The 14,748-nt window shown below is 45.1% G+C and overlaps 1 protein-coding gene across 2 annotated transcripts; it reads left to right on the forward strand.

Annotated features, from left to right (window-relative positions):
* The first annotated feature begins 322 nt into the window (after positions 1 to 322).
* Positions 323 to 5,726, forward strand: LOC143766338 (uncharacterized). 2 transcript variants are annotated; one of them, XM_077253937.1, is made up of 7 exons: positions 323 to 451; positions 1,467 to 1,616; positions 1,746 to 1,925; positions 2,008 to 2,131; positions 2,215 to 2,309; positions 2,983 to 3,073; positions 3,963 to 5,726. In XM_077253937.1, the coding sequence occupies exons 1-7, from the start codon at positions 395 to 397 to the stop codon at positions 5,570 to 5,572; spliced, it is 2,307 nt and encodes a 768-aa protein (XP_077110052.1). In that variant the 5' UTR covers positions 323 to 394; the 3' UTR covers positions 5,573 to 5,726. The 2 variants fall into 2 exon arrangements, with proteins under 2 accessions (XP_077110052.1, XP_077110053.1); XM_077253938.1 differs by having other exon boundaries at positions 368 to 521.
* The last annotated feature ends 9,022 nt before the right edge of the window (positions 5,727 to 14,748 follow it).

The following is a 14,748-nucleotide window of genomic DNA, read 5'->3' on the forward strand; positions in this document are numbered from 1 at the left end:
ACCCCATCGAGCTGCATTTCACAGACTGAAGGCAAAACTGAAGGCAGAAAGACCCACAAACAAGGAACAACTGAAGTCACTGCAGTAAAGTTCTATACACACACGGCTCCGCTCCATACACCCCGTACACACACGGCTCCGCTCCGTACACCTCGTACACACACGGCTCTGCTACATCCACACTGTAAACCCCTCCTGACCCCACACATAAACTTCCCCTCATCCAGCACCATGACAACCAGCACAGCAGAGTCCTGCATACACTGAGGCCCCTGATCATGTGACCCCTGACTCCTCCCCTCCTGTGACCTCATCACAGGTCCTGTGCGCACAGAGCAGCCGTGTATGTGGAGGGTTGAGCCTTTGCTAAGTCAGAAAATGCCCCCACCCCAGTATGACACACGGAAATGACGTCACACCTGGAAGGAGCCCATACCGTCTGCGGGTGGAGGTCAGTGCTGGAGGCTCCATTATTCTCTATGTGGAGTGTGGGTGGAGGGTCCACACCAGAACTGTAGCAGGTAAAGACCCCAATATCCACAGGTGTCCCTTCTAATTGGGGGGAAACTATCCCCTCTAATAATCCTCGGACAGGTCTGACAAACACAGAAAAGTGCCCCTTTATGGAGGTGACAGAAAGTCTGTTTAGTCCCTTTAGCTCCATAGTATCAGCTCTAATCCAATGGTGAGAGAGCGATTTACCCTGAAGAGTCACAGATTGTGGGGTTGTTATCAAATGTTATATTTAGGGGGTTTGTGTTGTCTCCTTATAAGAATCACAATGGTTTTGTTCCTTTTCCGCTGATAGATACAAATGACCCAACTATGTAAGACGGGAACCCAGGAAACCTGTATTACTCTTATACTATGGGGCTCCCACACAGTATAATGTTCCCATAGTACTGCCATCTTCAGTTTTATTCTGTTACTTTTAAATACCTGTTTTTGTTGTTTTTCATTTAATATATGGAAGCCTACTGGAAAATGCTAAAAATACATCATATGCAGATTGAAAAAAACACTGTACATGGAGACTTTGGCATCATATGACTCCTATCTTGTTGTTTTTACAAAGAAGCTTTTCTAAAAGCCTCAAACTTCTGTGTGTGAATCAGACCTGAGATCTAACGTGATAGAAGATTACAGTGCGGGGAAGACGGGAAACATTCATATAGACGGCCGGTGGTGATGGAGTCAGTAACGGACTCTGGACAAATATGTTTCTAGAGCCATAGTAGAAGATGAAGATGCCGTCCACATCATGATGTAGTTATTTCTCCTGTCACATGTAATGAATATCTCCTGCTGTATTGCTAATGCCGATTCCAGTGTTCATTAGTAGATGTAAAGAAGAAAACTGAATACTGTAAAATAATAAATCTCGTGTTTCCCTTATTATCTCCAGTAATTGTATTATTACTCAGGATTTTTATGATGTTACATCAGCTCATCTTCTTCTCATTCAGGTCTCTTCAATATCGGATCCTCTCAGTGAAGATCTTCTGTATAAGAGAATTTTCCTGATTTACCCACCACAGATGGATATGGACAGAGACAAGATGGTGGAGAGGATATTACACCTCACCCTAGAGATCCTCTTCCGACTTACTGGAGAGGTGAGAGATTCTGATGACGTCACATCACATCATTCTTATTTATGGGAATAACAGATGGACAGAACTGGAGATGTGAGGACTCTGGAAATGTCTGTAGTGAGATTTATTAATGTGTTTCTCCATAACCAGGATTACACAGTATTGAAGAAGACCTCTAGTGAGCGCTGTCAGGACCCTGTGTCTGAGGGATGCGAAAATCCCCTGAACTTAATCGCAGGGCCTCCACCTCACCCCCTGATACATGAGGACATCAATGACCAGAAGATCCTAGAACTCACCTACAAGATGATTGAGCTGCTGACTGGAGAGGTGACACTGCTGGGGAGGCTGGGACATTATACTGTAATGATATGAAGGTATCGGGGGATGACGGTATCATTGTATGTGTCAGGTTCCTATAAGGTGTCAGGATGTCGCTGTCTATTTCTCCATGGAGGAGTGGGAGTATTTAGAAGGACACAAAGATCTGTACAAGGACTTCATGATGGAGGTTCCCCAGCCCCCCACATCACCAGGTAATAGACAGGACTAAATACACACAGCCTATAATTATCTGTATATAAAGAATGAATTCAGTCCCTGTATGTGTTTTCTCCAGATCTATCCAGTAAGAGAACAATACCAGAGAAATGTCCCCATCCTCTTCTTCCACAGGACTGTAAACAAGATCCTAATGTTCCTCAGGATCATCAGGTAGATGGAGGGAAGGTGTCATGAGATCTCCCCTATTATATGTAGATGGCTGTGAAGGTCTTGTGCTCAGTCTTGTTTTATTCACCAGTATTATATGTTTTATATGTAATGAGAACAATGCAGATGGCAGGCAGGGCTGCCACCAGGAATTTCGGGGCCTCATACTGGCAAAACTTTCGGGCCCCCTTGGGACTTCAACCAGGCTACACCCCAGCTAGCCTCCAACCCTCGAACCTTCCACAGTCCCATTTGCCCACTCATAGAGAAACTCTACATCTGTATCTGTAAATTGCATCCCATTGTCAGCCTCACACTGCGGCTTTACAAAAAAAATATATCCTTACCTGGCTGAGGTCCTGCCGTGTCCTCCACTTGATACATCTGAGTCACGTACCGTTGTATGAGAGTGACGTCATATACCAGCAACGTGCCCACTGACATCAACTGCCAGCTTGTTATCTCCCGCAAGGCAGATGTGTCTGACGGCACATGATCAGTTGAGCCGCTGGGGCACGCAGAGGAAAGGCAGCCTGCTTTGGCCCCTATCTGCTTATCAGGCCCTATGCGCCAGTAAGGGCAGTAATGCTCTGATGGCGGCCCTGATGGCAGGATTAGAGCTGATCATAGATGTGACTTCTCCATCTGTCTGTAACTTTTACAATGTTTGTTTCAGGGTGAAGATCTGACCCATATTAATACTACAGAGATATATGTGAGGGGTGATGAGCGGTGTAAAGAGGAGATTCCTAGATATGACTACCCAGGTGAGTAGTAACCACTAAATGCAGAGAAGTCACAGATTCTTCTCAGCCACCGGCTGTTGCTGCTTATCGGTGATGTAGTCTGGTCGTATCACAATCTGTGATCACCATTTTGTCTCTAGACCTCAGCATTCGCCTCCATCCAAACTTTGACACATCAGCTCTACACTATTATAAAAAAATTTCTTTGAATGTCTAATATTTCTTATGAATAATTCTGGAGACAATAGCGCAAAATAGCATCTTATCCAAAACAACTAAGATTAATACAATTAGATTGTTCTCACCAGAAAGAGCTATTATTATAGCATATAGGATTATCCACTGCAGCAGAACCACAGGTTCAAAAAAGACCAGACATTGGAAAACACATGGGTGAGCAGGGTATAATCTGCACCTCTGAATAACTGAAAGTCTGGATGTGTTCACATAAAGGAGTTTGGTTTATTCTACGCGTTTCAAAGTTCTATGACTTTTTCATCAGGGAGTACCACAAACATACAAGTACAGACACATTACATTGTTAAATAGACAAAAAATTCAAATCTCAGCGCCAATTTTATAGTTTTATTTTTATTTTTTCATTCCGTTGCTACAAGAAAACAAAAAAGAAAATTAATACCATGTAACAATAACATTTTTATTCTGTCACTTTTTTCTGGTTAAACTGTGAACGCATCTTGTCTATAAACTTTGGCATTGTTTGTTTGTCAGGTGATCACATTGGCGCTGAGATATGATTTTTTTTGTCTATTTAAAGCACACATTGTCTTGGTGAATAATTACGTATGTAACATAACTTGTCATGTTATGGACAGTTTACGTAGAAATGTTAACATATGTAACATTCAAGGATTTTTTTATGAAAACTAATTAGTTTTATTTTTAACAGATGACTGCAGAAGGAGATCAGAGGGACAGCTGACATCTTCAGTTTTTAAATCAGATAATCCTGAGATCCCACAGGATACAATTGAAGTCAGTGTAATTTCTCCAGATAAACCATCATCCCTTTACAGCAAAGATCTATCTTATGATCTTTTGAAACAGGTCCGTTCTTCTGATTCATTACTGACTACTAAGGAAAATCAAAGTCACAAAATAAGTATTAAAAAAACAATTACTCCTGAGGTAAAGAAGACATTTTCACTTTTAGAACATGGAAATAGTTTTCCCCTCAAAGAATATTTTGTTAAGCATCAAAAATTTCACACAGCAGAGAATAGATTTTCTTGTCCCAAGTTAGGGAGATGTTTTAACCAGAAGTCAAATCTTGTTAGTCACCAGAAAAGTCACACCGGGGAGAAAACATTTTCATGTTCAGAATGTGGTAAATATTTTACACACAAATCAAATTTTGTTAAGCATCAGAGAACTCACACAGGGGAGAAGACTTTTTCCTGTTCAGAATGTGGGAAATGTTTTAACCGGAAAGCACATCTTAATATCCACCAGAGAATCCACACAGGGGAAATGCCTTTTTCATGTTCAGAGTGTGGGAAATGTTTTAACCGGAAAGCTTATCTTAATGGCCACCAGAGAATCCACACAGGGGAGAAGCCTTTTTCATGTTCAGAATGTGGTAAATGTTTTATCTTGAAAGCGCATCTTGATAGCCACTTGAGAACCCACACAGAAGAGAAGCCTTTTTCGTGTTCAGAATGTGGGAAATGTTTTAATCGGAAATCAGATCTTGTTAGGCACCGAAGAACCCACACACGGGAGAAGCCTTTTTCTTGTTCAGAATGTGGGAAATGCTTCAATCGGAAATCAGTTTTGGTTACGCACCAGAAAACCCACACAGGGGAGAAGCCTTTTTCCTGTTCAGAATGTGGGAAATGCTTCAATCGGAAATCAGTTTTGGTTACGCACCAGAAAACCCACACAGGGGAGAGGCCTTTTTGGTGTTCAGAATGTGGGAAATGTTTTAACCATAAATCAGTTTTGGTTACGCACCAGAAAACCCACACAGGGGAGAAGCCTTTTTCGTGTTCAGAATGTGGGAAATGCTTCAATCGGAAATCAGATCTTGTTAGGCACCGAAGAACCCACACAGGGGAGAAGCCTTTTTCGTGTTCAGAATGTGGGAAATGTTTTAACCAGAAATCAGTTTTGGTTGCGCACCAGAAAACCCACACAGGGGAGAAGCCTTTTTCCTGTTCAGAATGTGGGAAATGTTTTAACCAGAAATCAGATTTGGTTAAGCATCAGAGAACCCACACAAGTGAGAAGCCTTTTTCATGTTCAGAATGTGGGAAATGTTTTAACCGGAAAGTGCAGCTTAATAGCCACCAGAGAATCCACACAGGGGAGAAGCCTTTTTCTTGTTCAGAATGTGGGAAATGTTTTAACCAGAAATCCGTTTTGGTTACACACCAGAAAACCCACACAGGGGAGAAGCTTTTTTCGTGTTTAGAATGTGGGAAATGTTTTAGACAGAAATCCGTTTTGGTTACGCACCAGAAAACCCACACCGGGGAGAAGCCTTTTTCCTGTTCCTAATGTGGCAAATGTTTTACATGGAATTCAACTCTTTAATAAACTTCAGAGAAGTGGCACAGGGAAGAAGCCTTTTTCATGTTCAGAATGTTGGAAATATTTTAACCAAAAATTGTAACTTCTTAACCCATTACTTAATTAAATTAAATTAAAATTTTTACAAGTACGGATTTTTCAGAAAAGGGCGTCCCAATGACAATGACATGATTTCCTATTTTAAAAACATTCATTTTACAAACACAACACAAAAAATTGTACCTAATTATAAAAATTATAAAATCTTAGTTGCTAGAAGCTAAAGATTAGGCGTCCCAAAAAAAGGACATTGGTAGATAATGGGTTAAAACAGTTGTCTACTACTAGGACAACATCTTGTCATTCCCTATGTTTGGCCTCGTTGAAACAAAAATACTTATACTCAGCTCCCTTGCCAGTGCCAATTCAGTAGTGTCTGGACTCGTGAGGTTGTTACAGTATAGAAGCACTGCGCACAATCAGTGCTGGCTTCACTGACCCCCGCCTACGGAAGTATTGAACATAAACAGGAAACCAGAGCTGTGGCTGCTCTCTGACTTCCTCCTATTGTTCAATTTGAAGTTGGGGACAGTGACATCAGCGCTGATTGGGTGCAGGGCTCACATGACATAACAAACTCACATGAGCTTCGTGAACGCAAGTGCTGACACTGCTGGAACTCCATCGTCATGGAAGGTTTGAATAATTATTTTTGTTTTAATAGGACCAGATATAAGGATTGAGAAGGGATTGTCCAAGTAGAGAACAACCCTTTTAAACATAAAACAAATCCCACACAGCGAGAAGTCATCATACCTAGAGTGTAAAGAATGAATTACCGTATATACTCGAGTATAAGCCGAGATTTTCAGCCCAAATTTTTGGGCTGAAAGTGCCCCTCTCGGCTTATACTCGAGTCATGGTCGGCGGTTGAGGAGGAGAGAGGACTGTCGAAAACTCACCTGCTGCTGGTGCTCCTAACGCTGTTCCAGCCTGTCCCATGGTCTCCCGCGCTGCAGCTCTTCCTCTATTCAGTCGTCACGTGGTACCACTCATTACAGTAATGAATATGGACTCCACTCACCATGGGACAGGCACGGACAGCATCAGGAGCGCCAGGAGCAGGTGAGTATTTCATATTCACCTGTCCGCGTTCCATCCGCCGGGCACCGCTCCGTCTTCCCGTCCTTTTGCAGTGACTGTGCAGGTCAGAGGGCACGATGACGTATTAGTGTGCACGCCGCCCTCTGCCTGAACAGTCAGTGCGGAGAGACTGGACGCTGAGGAGCAGTGACGAGAGGTGAGTATATGATTTTTTTTTTTTTATTGCAGCAGCAGCATTACATGTGGCACATTGCTGTATGGAGCGTCTATGGGGCCATAAAGAACTGCATGGAGCATTATATGGGGCATCTATGGGGCCATAACTGCATGGAGCATTATATGGGGCATCTATGGGGCCATAACTGCATGGAGCATTATATGGGGCATCTATGGGGCCATAACTGCATGGAGCATTATATGGGGCATCTATGGGGCCATAACTGCATGGAGCATTATATGGGGCCATAACTGCATGGAGCATTATATGGAGCATCTATGGGGCCATAACTGCATGGAGCATTATATGGAGCATCTTTGGGGCCATAAAGAACTGCATGGAGTATTATATGGGGTCATAATGAACTGCATGGAGCATTATATGGGGCTCCTGGTTCAATATGGATATTCAAAAACACTTAACCTACTGATGTCTCAATTAATTTTACTTTTATTGGTATTTTTTTTTTTTTTTTTTAAATTTACCAGTAGCTGCTGCATTTTCCACACTAGGCTTATACTCGAGTCAATAAGTTTTCCCATTTTTTTGTTGCAAAATTAGGGGGGTCGGCTTATACTCGGGTCGGCTTATACTCGAGTATATACGGTACTTGAAAATTGTATTTTGTTGACTGTCAAAAATAGCTCTGACCTGGAGAAAATATATACAATGGGGAAAATAAGTATTTGATAGTATGCCGATCTTGCAAGGTTTTTCCAGCTACAAAGAATGAAGAAGTCTGTAATTTTTTTTTTTTGTAGGTACACTTCAACTGTGAGAGACAGAATCTAAAAATAAAAACCAGGAAATCACATTGTATGATTTTTGCATAATTAAATAGCATTTTATTGCATGAAAGGCTGTATTTTTCGGACTAAAAACGCACCTAGGTTTTAGAGGAGGAAATTAAGGAAAAAAATTGAAGCAAAAAATGTGGTCAATTTTTTACTTAATATCCCCTATCCTGGTACATATGGTCACCTCATCCCGTTCCTAATACGCATGGTCACCTCATCCTCTTCCTAATACGCATGGTCCCCCCATCCCTACCCTGGTATGCATGGCCCCCTCATCCCTTTCTTGGTTTGCATGGATCCCTCATCCCTATCATGGTATGCATAGTCCCCTCGTCCCTATCCTGGTAGGAATGGTCCCTCCCATCCCTATCCTGGCAGGAATGATCGCCCTCATTCCTATCCTGGTATGCATGGCCCCCAACTCTATCCTGGTATCCAGGGCCCCATCTCATCCTAGTATGCATGGCTCCCATCCTTATCCTGGTATTCAGGGCCCCCCATCTCGTCCTAGTATGTATGGCTCCTCATCCCTATCCTGGTAGGCATGGCCCCCTCATTCCTATCCTTGTATGCATGGCCCATCCCTATCCTGGTATGCAGGTCCCCCATCTCGTCCTAGTATGCATGGGCCCCCATCTTTATCCTGGTATGCATGGCCCCCATCTCATCCTATTATGCATGGCCCCAATCCTTATCCTGGTATGCAGGGCCCCATCTCGTTCTAGTGTGCATGGCCCCAACTCTATCCTGGTATGCAGGGCCTCCATTTCGTCCTTGTATCCATGGCCCCATCGTTATCCTGTATGCAGGGCCCCCATCTCGTCCTAGTATGCATGTCCCCATCCTTATTCTGGTATGATTGGCCCCCGTCCTTATGATTGGCCCCACCCCCCTTCCTGGTATGCATGGCCCCATCAGAAAACATTAAAAAAACATCAAATCATTACACTTACCTTCCTGGCGCCCCCTCGCAGCATCTTGTTCCGGTGCCAGCAGTTGCATTATGCTTGTAAGCAACACATGGTAGGGACATCATGCTCTGCTCACAAGCAGAGGACAGCTGACGGAATACTCACTTCTCTGCACGCCGGAACTGTGTGCACAGAGAGCAGTGAGTATTCATTGCTCTTCAGTAGCGCAGAGTGTCAGCCAGAGCCTTTCTACTGCTGCCGGCGGTCAAGTTTGCCCTACTTAAGAGAAATGAATATTCACCTATCTGGGCATGGAAAGAGGTGAAAATTCATTTCTCTTAAGTAGCGGCACACGTGACTACCCGGCAACAACAGAAAGCCGGTGGCTGACACTGCGCGCTACTGAAGAGCAATGAATACTCACTGCCCTCCACGAACATAGTCCTGGCGTGCAGAGCAGTGAGTCCTTCGGCTTGCAAGCAGAACATGACATCCCTGCCATTCTCTGCTTACAAGCATAAAGCAGCTGCTGGCATCGGAACAAGATGCTGCGAGGAAGTGCGGGAAGGTAAGTGTAATATTACTATTTTTCTCTTTCACCCATGACTGCACCATGGAGAGAGGGATCCGCCCTCAGGGACAGGAAACCTACAGGTGAAAAAGGCGGTACCTCTCTCCCACATCAGTTCGATTTCCTGTCCCTGACGGGGAACCTGCAGCATACCTGATTGTCGTGGGATGCCGGGGGTCCATCGGGCCGATCTAGGCAGCGGGGAGCCCTGCCTCGGACCTGGTGGTTTCTTCCCTCCCCGAATTCTGGGGTTGGCGGGCTCTGTGCGTGGGCAGAGGGAGAGGCAGTGAAGCATGATCCAGTCTGCCTCTCCCTTAGAGACTACTATGGCCGGTAATAGGTGGTGGCGGTCAACTGGCACTATGACGCCGGTCCACCTATGGCCAGGGGAAGATGGTGGTGGCGGCGGCTACCTACATGGAAGCATCGCGACTAACGGGGCATCAGCGGCTGCCCCGGTGTTTCCGACGCTCCCTCCTGAAGGCTGGACGCCGGGAAAGTGAGTCATGCGCGCGCGCGCATTGGCCTCAAAGCATCTCTGGGAAATCCAGAGTGTGCAGGCGCGGGGGGTTGTTTACGGGGCAGCGCGCTGCATTACTGGGTAATTGGTGCTGCAGCACGCCGCCCGCATGGAGGCCATTAAAGGACGGGCATTTGTGGGATTTGGTGCTCGATTTCACCATGAGTGAGCAAAAGCAACCGGCTGAGCAGGCCCTGCAGTCCTCTCCAAAGAAGCACCACCAACAGCAGCGCCATTGCCCACAGCAGCAAGGGGATGCCTCCTCCCAGCATCGCAGTTCAGGATCCCAGTGCAGCAGAGGTTCCGGTGGATCCGAAAGACCAGCAACGGTTCAAGTAATGGAGTCAACTCCTACGCCAGAACCGGTATTTCCTTTACTGCAGGAGGGTAAGTGACTTCCGTGAAAGTTCACCTTCTAAATGGGGTTTATGGTGTCTTCTTAGGGAAAGAAGTGTACCGCAAAAACCAGGCACAGAGTGTGTGCGATCTGTTCTGTGGAGCTACCCACTACGTGGGTGAAAAAGCTCTGTACTGCGTGCATAGAAAATACCATTTGTGAAGAGTCCCCAAGATTTGCATCTGATTTAAAAGAGCTGATTAAAACCCAGGTGGAATACACGCTCAAAGGGGTTAAAAGCTCAAAAGGAAAACGTAAACCCAGGCATTGATCCCCGGCATTTAGTTCCAATGAGGAAGATAGCGACTGTTCCACTTCAAACAGTTCACTCTCTTCACCTTCATCCTCGGAGGGGGGGTCGCAATTGCTTCCCTATTGAAGAAACGGATGCCTTAGTAAAGGCAGTTAGAGCAACAATGGGGCTGGTAGAGTCTCGGCCCCCCAAAAATGGTACAAGACTTTATATTTGGTGGCCTAGAGCAAAGGAAACAGACAGCGTTTCCATTAAACAAGAAAATACAATCTTTAATAAAAAGGAACTTTAAAAGGCCAGATAAAAAAGTCCTCTTAACCCCAAGGAGAAAATACCCCTTCGATGATCCTGTCTTTCTTTCTGGGGAAAAGCACCAAAACTAGATGTTGCTATTGCAAAAGCGTCTAAAAAATTTGCCTTGCCTTTTGAAGACATGGCGACCCTGAAGGACCCCATGGACAAAAAGGCTGAGGTATTTTTAAAAGGCTCTTGGGAGGCTGCCGGGGGAGGATTGAAACCAGCCATAGCCGCTACGTGGACTGCCAGAGCCTTAATGGTGTGGAAAGACCACCTAGAGTCACAGTTAAAACATAAATCTCCCAGAGAATCAATTTTGGACTCGGTCTCAATAACGAAAGGAGCAGCTGCGTTCTTAGCGGACGCTTCTATAGACTCAGGCCAACGGCAAGGTCTGCCTCTTTCAAATTCAGCAAGAAGGGCTTTATGGCTCAAGAGCTGGCCGGGAGACGGACAAACAAAATCCAAGGGATGCCGCATTCCCTGTGAAGGGGAATTCTTATTTGGGCCAACCCTAGATGACATTCTTGAAAAGGCAGGGGATAAGAAAAAGGACTTCCCGGGGTTTCCCAACCAGTCCTATAGACGGCCCTTTTGAGGCAGAAGATTTATACGCAGGAAACCCCCTAAAAATCAAAAGGAGGGGGTGGGAGGACAAAAGATATAAGGGAAAAAGTTTCATGTTCAACAAACCCAAAAACAAAAAAACAACCCCAATGAGGGTGTGCCCCAGGTGGGGAGGGAGGTTAAACTACTTTCTTCCAGCCTGGGAAAAAACATCGGGGAGCGTATGGATATTAAACATAATAAGAACAGGGCTAAAGCTAAAATTCCACACTGTCCCATCCCATCACTTTGTCATAACCACGCAAAGGAAAGTAGAGGCTGAACAGCTAGCCCTCCAGAAAGAAGTACAGAATCTTTTAACGAAGAACGTCCTCCAGGAAGTCCCACAGGAGGAGAGAGGCACGGGGTTTTACTCCCCTCTGTTTCTCCGGACAAAACCGGATGGAACTTACAGGACAATTGTAATAATTATAGGGGATAATTCAGGAGACTCTTTGCGTGGAACAAGACAACAGGACACAGTTTTATAAGTGGTAAAGTTTATATTATCACACGGTGATTCAAGCAGGTGCAGAGAGAAACTCAAGTCCACAACACTTGGTGCAAATAATAAACGCAGCTTAGCAGTCAATAGGAAACTTCAGAGGTAGATGCAAACAAACAGAAAGTCTATGAAGCACAGTTATACTTGAGGAAACTTGACACGAATAGATCCTTGACTTAGTCCAGACACAGATAGATATGCTATTAGGCAGTTCAAATCATATCTTAGCTCAGCCAGGGAGGCCTGGTTAATAGTCTCAGGTTTTGCAGAGCAGAAACAGCTTATGCTGCGTTCACATTTGCGTTGTGCAGCGTCGGCGGCGCAACGCACAACGCATACACAATGCATGCATAACGCTGCGTTTTGCGACGCATCCGTTGTGATTTTGGATGCCAAAAAAATGCAACTTGCTGCGTCCTCTGCGCCCTGACGCTTGCGTCAAAAAAGACGCAAGCGTAAAAAAACATAAGACAACGCATGTCCATGCGCCCCCATGTTAAATATAGGGGCGCATGATGCATGCGTCGCCGCAGCTGCACCCGATGCTGCGCTGCACAACGCAAATGTGAACGTAGCATTACATGTCCAGCAAATGCAGATGGAAGTAACACGAGCAGCAGATGAAGGAGGATTACTGAAGACTGGTGTATGCAGCAGGAACTCAGAGCAGAGTGGCAGGATCTCCAACACAGGTTCACAGGTGCAAGGCCAGGGAGTAATCAGCAGCTGGATGCAAAGCAGAATAATCTAGCACAGACTGAAGGCTGGGGTGGAGTTTTATAGCAGGAAGACAAGTGCACATGAGACCAAAGACGCCATGTTGGAAAAGGGCAGTAATGCACAAAAGGTAAAAAATGTTCAGAGTCCTGAGATTACTCCCTCCTTAGAAGCGGCCTCAGGACGATCCTGGACCTGGTTTCTCAGGGAATCTCTGATGAAAACGAGAAATCTTCTGTTGGGCATTGATGTTTTCCACAGGTTCCCAAGAGTCTTCCTCAGGGGGATATCCCTGCCATCTTACCAGATATTGGAGCTGATTCCTGCGAATCCTGGAATCAATAATTTCCTCCACCACGAATTGTTCTTGCCCATCAATCACCACAGGCTGCGGAGGTGGCACAACACGTCCCTGGAAGGTATTAGGAGATACAGGCTTTAGTAAAGATACATGAAAAACTGGGTGTACCTTCATTGTCCTAGGTAGCTTCAGCAGGCAAGCCACAGAGCTCACAATACCGTTGATCTTGAAAGGGCCAATGAATTTCTGTCCAAGTTTTTGTGAAGGAACATTTAACTTCAGATTCTTAGTTGCTAACCACACGGAATCTCCTACCTTGAACATGGGTGCAGGTTTACGGAATCTATCAGCCGATCTCTTATAACGTTCTTGAGCCGTGGTCAGGGATTCCTTCAGAACCTCTAGATTTTGTCTCATCACAGTCAGCCTTTCCTCCACTGCTGGAACCAGAGAATTAATTGGAGACCTAGGTAAAATACACGGATAATAACCCAGATTGGCAAAGAAAGGTGTAAATTTAGTGTAGGCGCTCTGAGAATTATTATATGAAAATTCGGCTAACGGCAACAACTCCAACCAATCATCCTGGAGATGGCTGACATAGCATCTTAGATATTGTTCCAGCGTCTGGTTGGTACGCTCAGTCTGACCATTTGTCTGGGGATGGTAAGCAGAAGAGAGACAGACATTAATATTGAGTGCAGAGCAAAACCCCTTCCAGAATCTTGAAGTGAACTGTACTCCACGGTCAGAGATGATCTCATCCGGCACCCCATGCAACCGAAAGACATTCTGTATAACCAAGTTCACTGTATCTTTAGCAGAGGGGAGGCTGGTGCACGGAAAAAAATGAGCAGCTTTAGTCAGGCGATCAACTACCACCATGATTGTATTCATGCCCCCCGAAGTAGGCAGCTCAATAATAAAGTCCATTGATATAGACCCCCAAGGGCGGGATGGAACAGGTAATGGTTGTAGAAGACCCGTAGGTGCCACATGAGGAGTCTTGTAATGGGCACATACCTCGCAAGAGAGAACATAGTCCTTGGTATCCTTCAGGCAAGTTGGCCACCAGAAGAATCGGCTCAGGAACTCTTGTGTCTTCAGTACCCCCCTGTGACCAGCCAACTTGGAGTCATGTACCAACTTGAGGATCTGCAGACGGACGACCTCCGGGACGTAGATACGTCGATCTCTGAACCACATGCCACACTTAAAGACAAGATTAATATCCCCAGGTGGGTTGGCCAGAAATACATCACCTTCATAGGCCTCCCTGCACTCCTTCCACAAGTCCTGATCGTGGATAACTCCGATGAAATTGGCATCAGGTAGAATGGTCTTGGACGGGGCTCCAGGTACGGAATCCGCAGCATGGATTCGGGATAAAGCATCAGCTTTCCCATTACGAGAACCTGGAGGGTACAAGATGACAAAGTTAAATTGATTTAAGAAAAGAATAAGTTCCAATGAGCCTGACGAGGAGAAAGACATCTAGCGGATCTAAGGAACTCTAGATTGCGATGGTCAGTTAGCACTATGATCTGTTGTGCAGCTCCTTGCAGATGATGCCTCCATTCTTTGAAAGCCGCAATAATAGCCAGCAATTCCTTGTCTCCCACGTCGTAATTCTTCTCTGCTGAGGTTAGTCTACGGGAAAAGAAAGCACAAGGATGTAGCAGACCCTTCTCTCCAGTTCTCTGGGAGAGAATAGCCCCCAAAGCATTATCAGTAGTGTCCACCTCCACAATGAAAGGATGTGTTGGATCTGGGTGTATCAACAGCGGTGCTGATGTGAAACAGATCTTCAGCCGATCAAAAGCTTCTTGAGCCTGTGATGACCACTTAAAGGGCTTTTCCTTCTTTGTCAAGGAAGTAATGGGACGGACAATATCAGAAAAATTTCGAATGAAGCGTCTGTAGAAATTTGCAAAACCAATAAAACGTTGGACCTCCTTAACGTTCTTG

This window comes from Ranitomeya variabilis, chromosome 4, assembly GCF_051348905.1.
Source record: "Ranitomeya variabilis isolate aRanVar5 chromosome 4, aRanVar5.hap1, whole genome shotgun sequence".
In the NCBI taxonomy this organism is placed as follows: Eukaryota; Metazoa; Chordata; class Amphibia; order Anura; family Dendrobatidae; genus Ranitomeya; species Ranitomeya variabilis.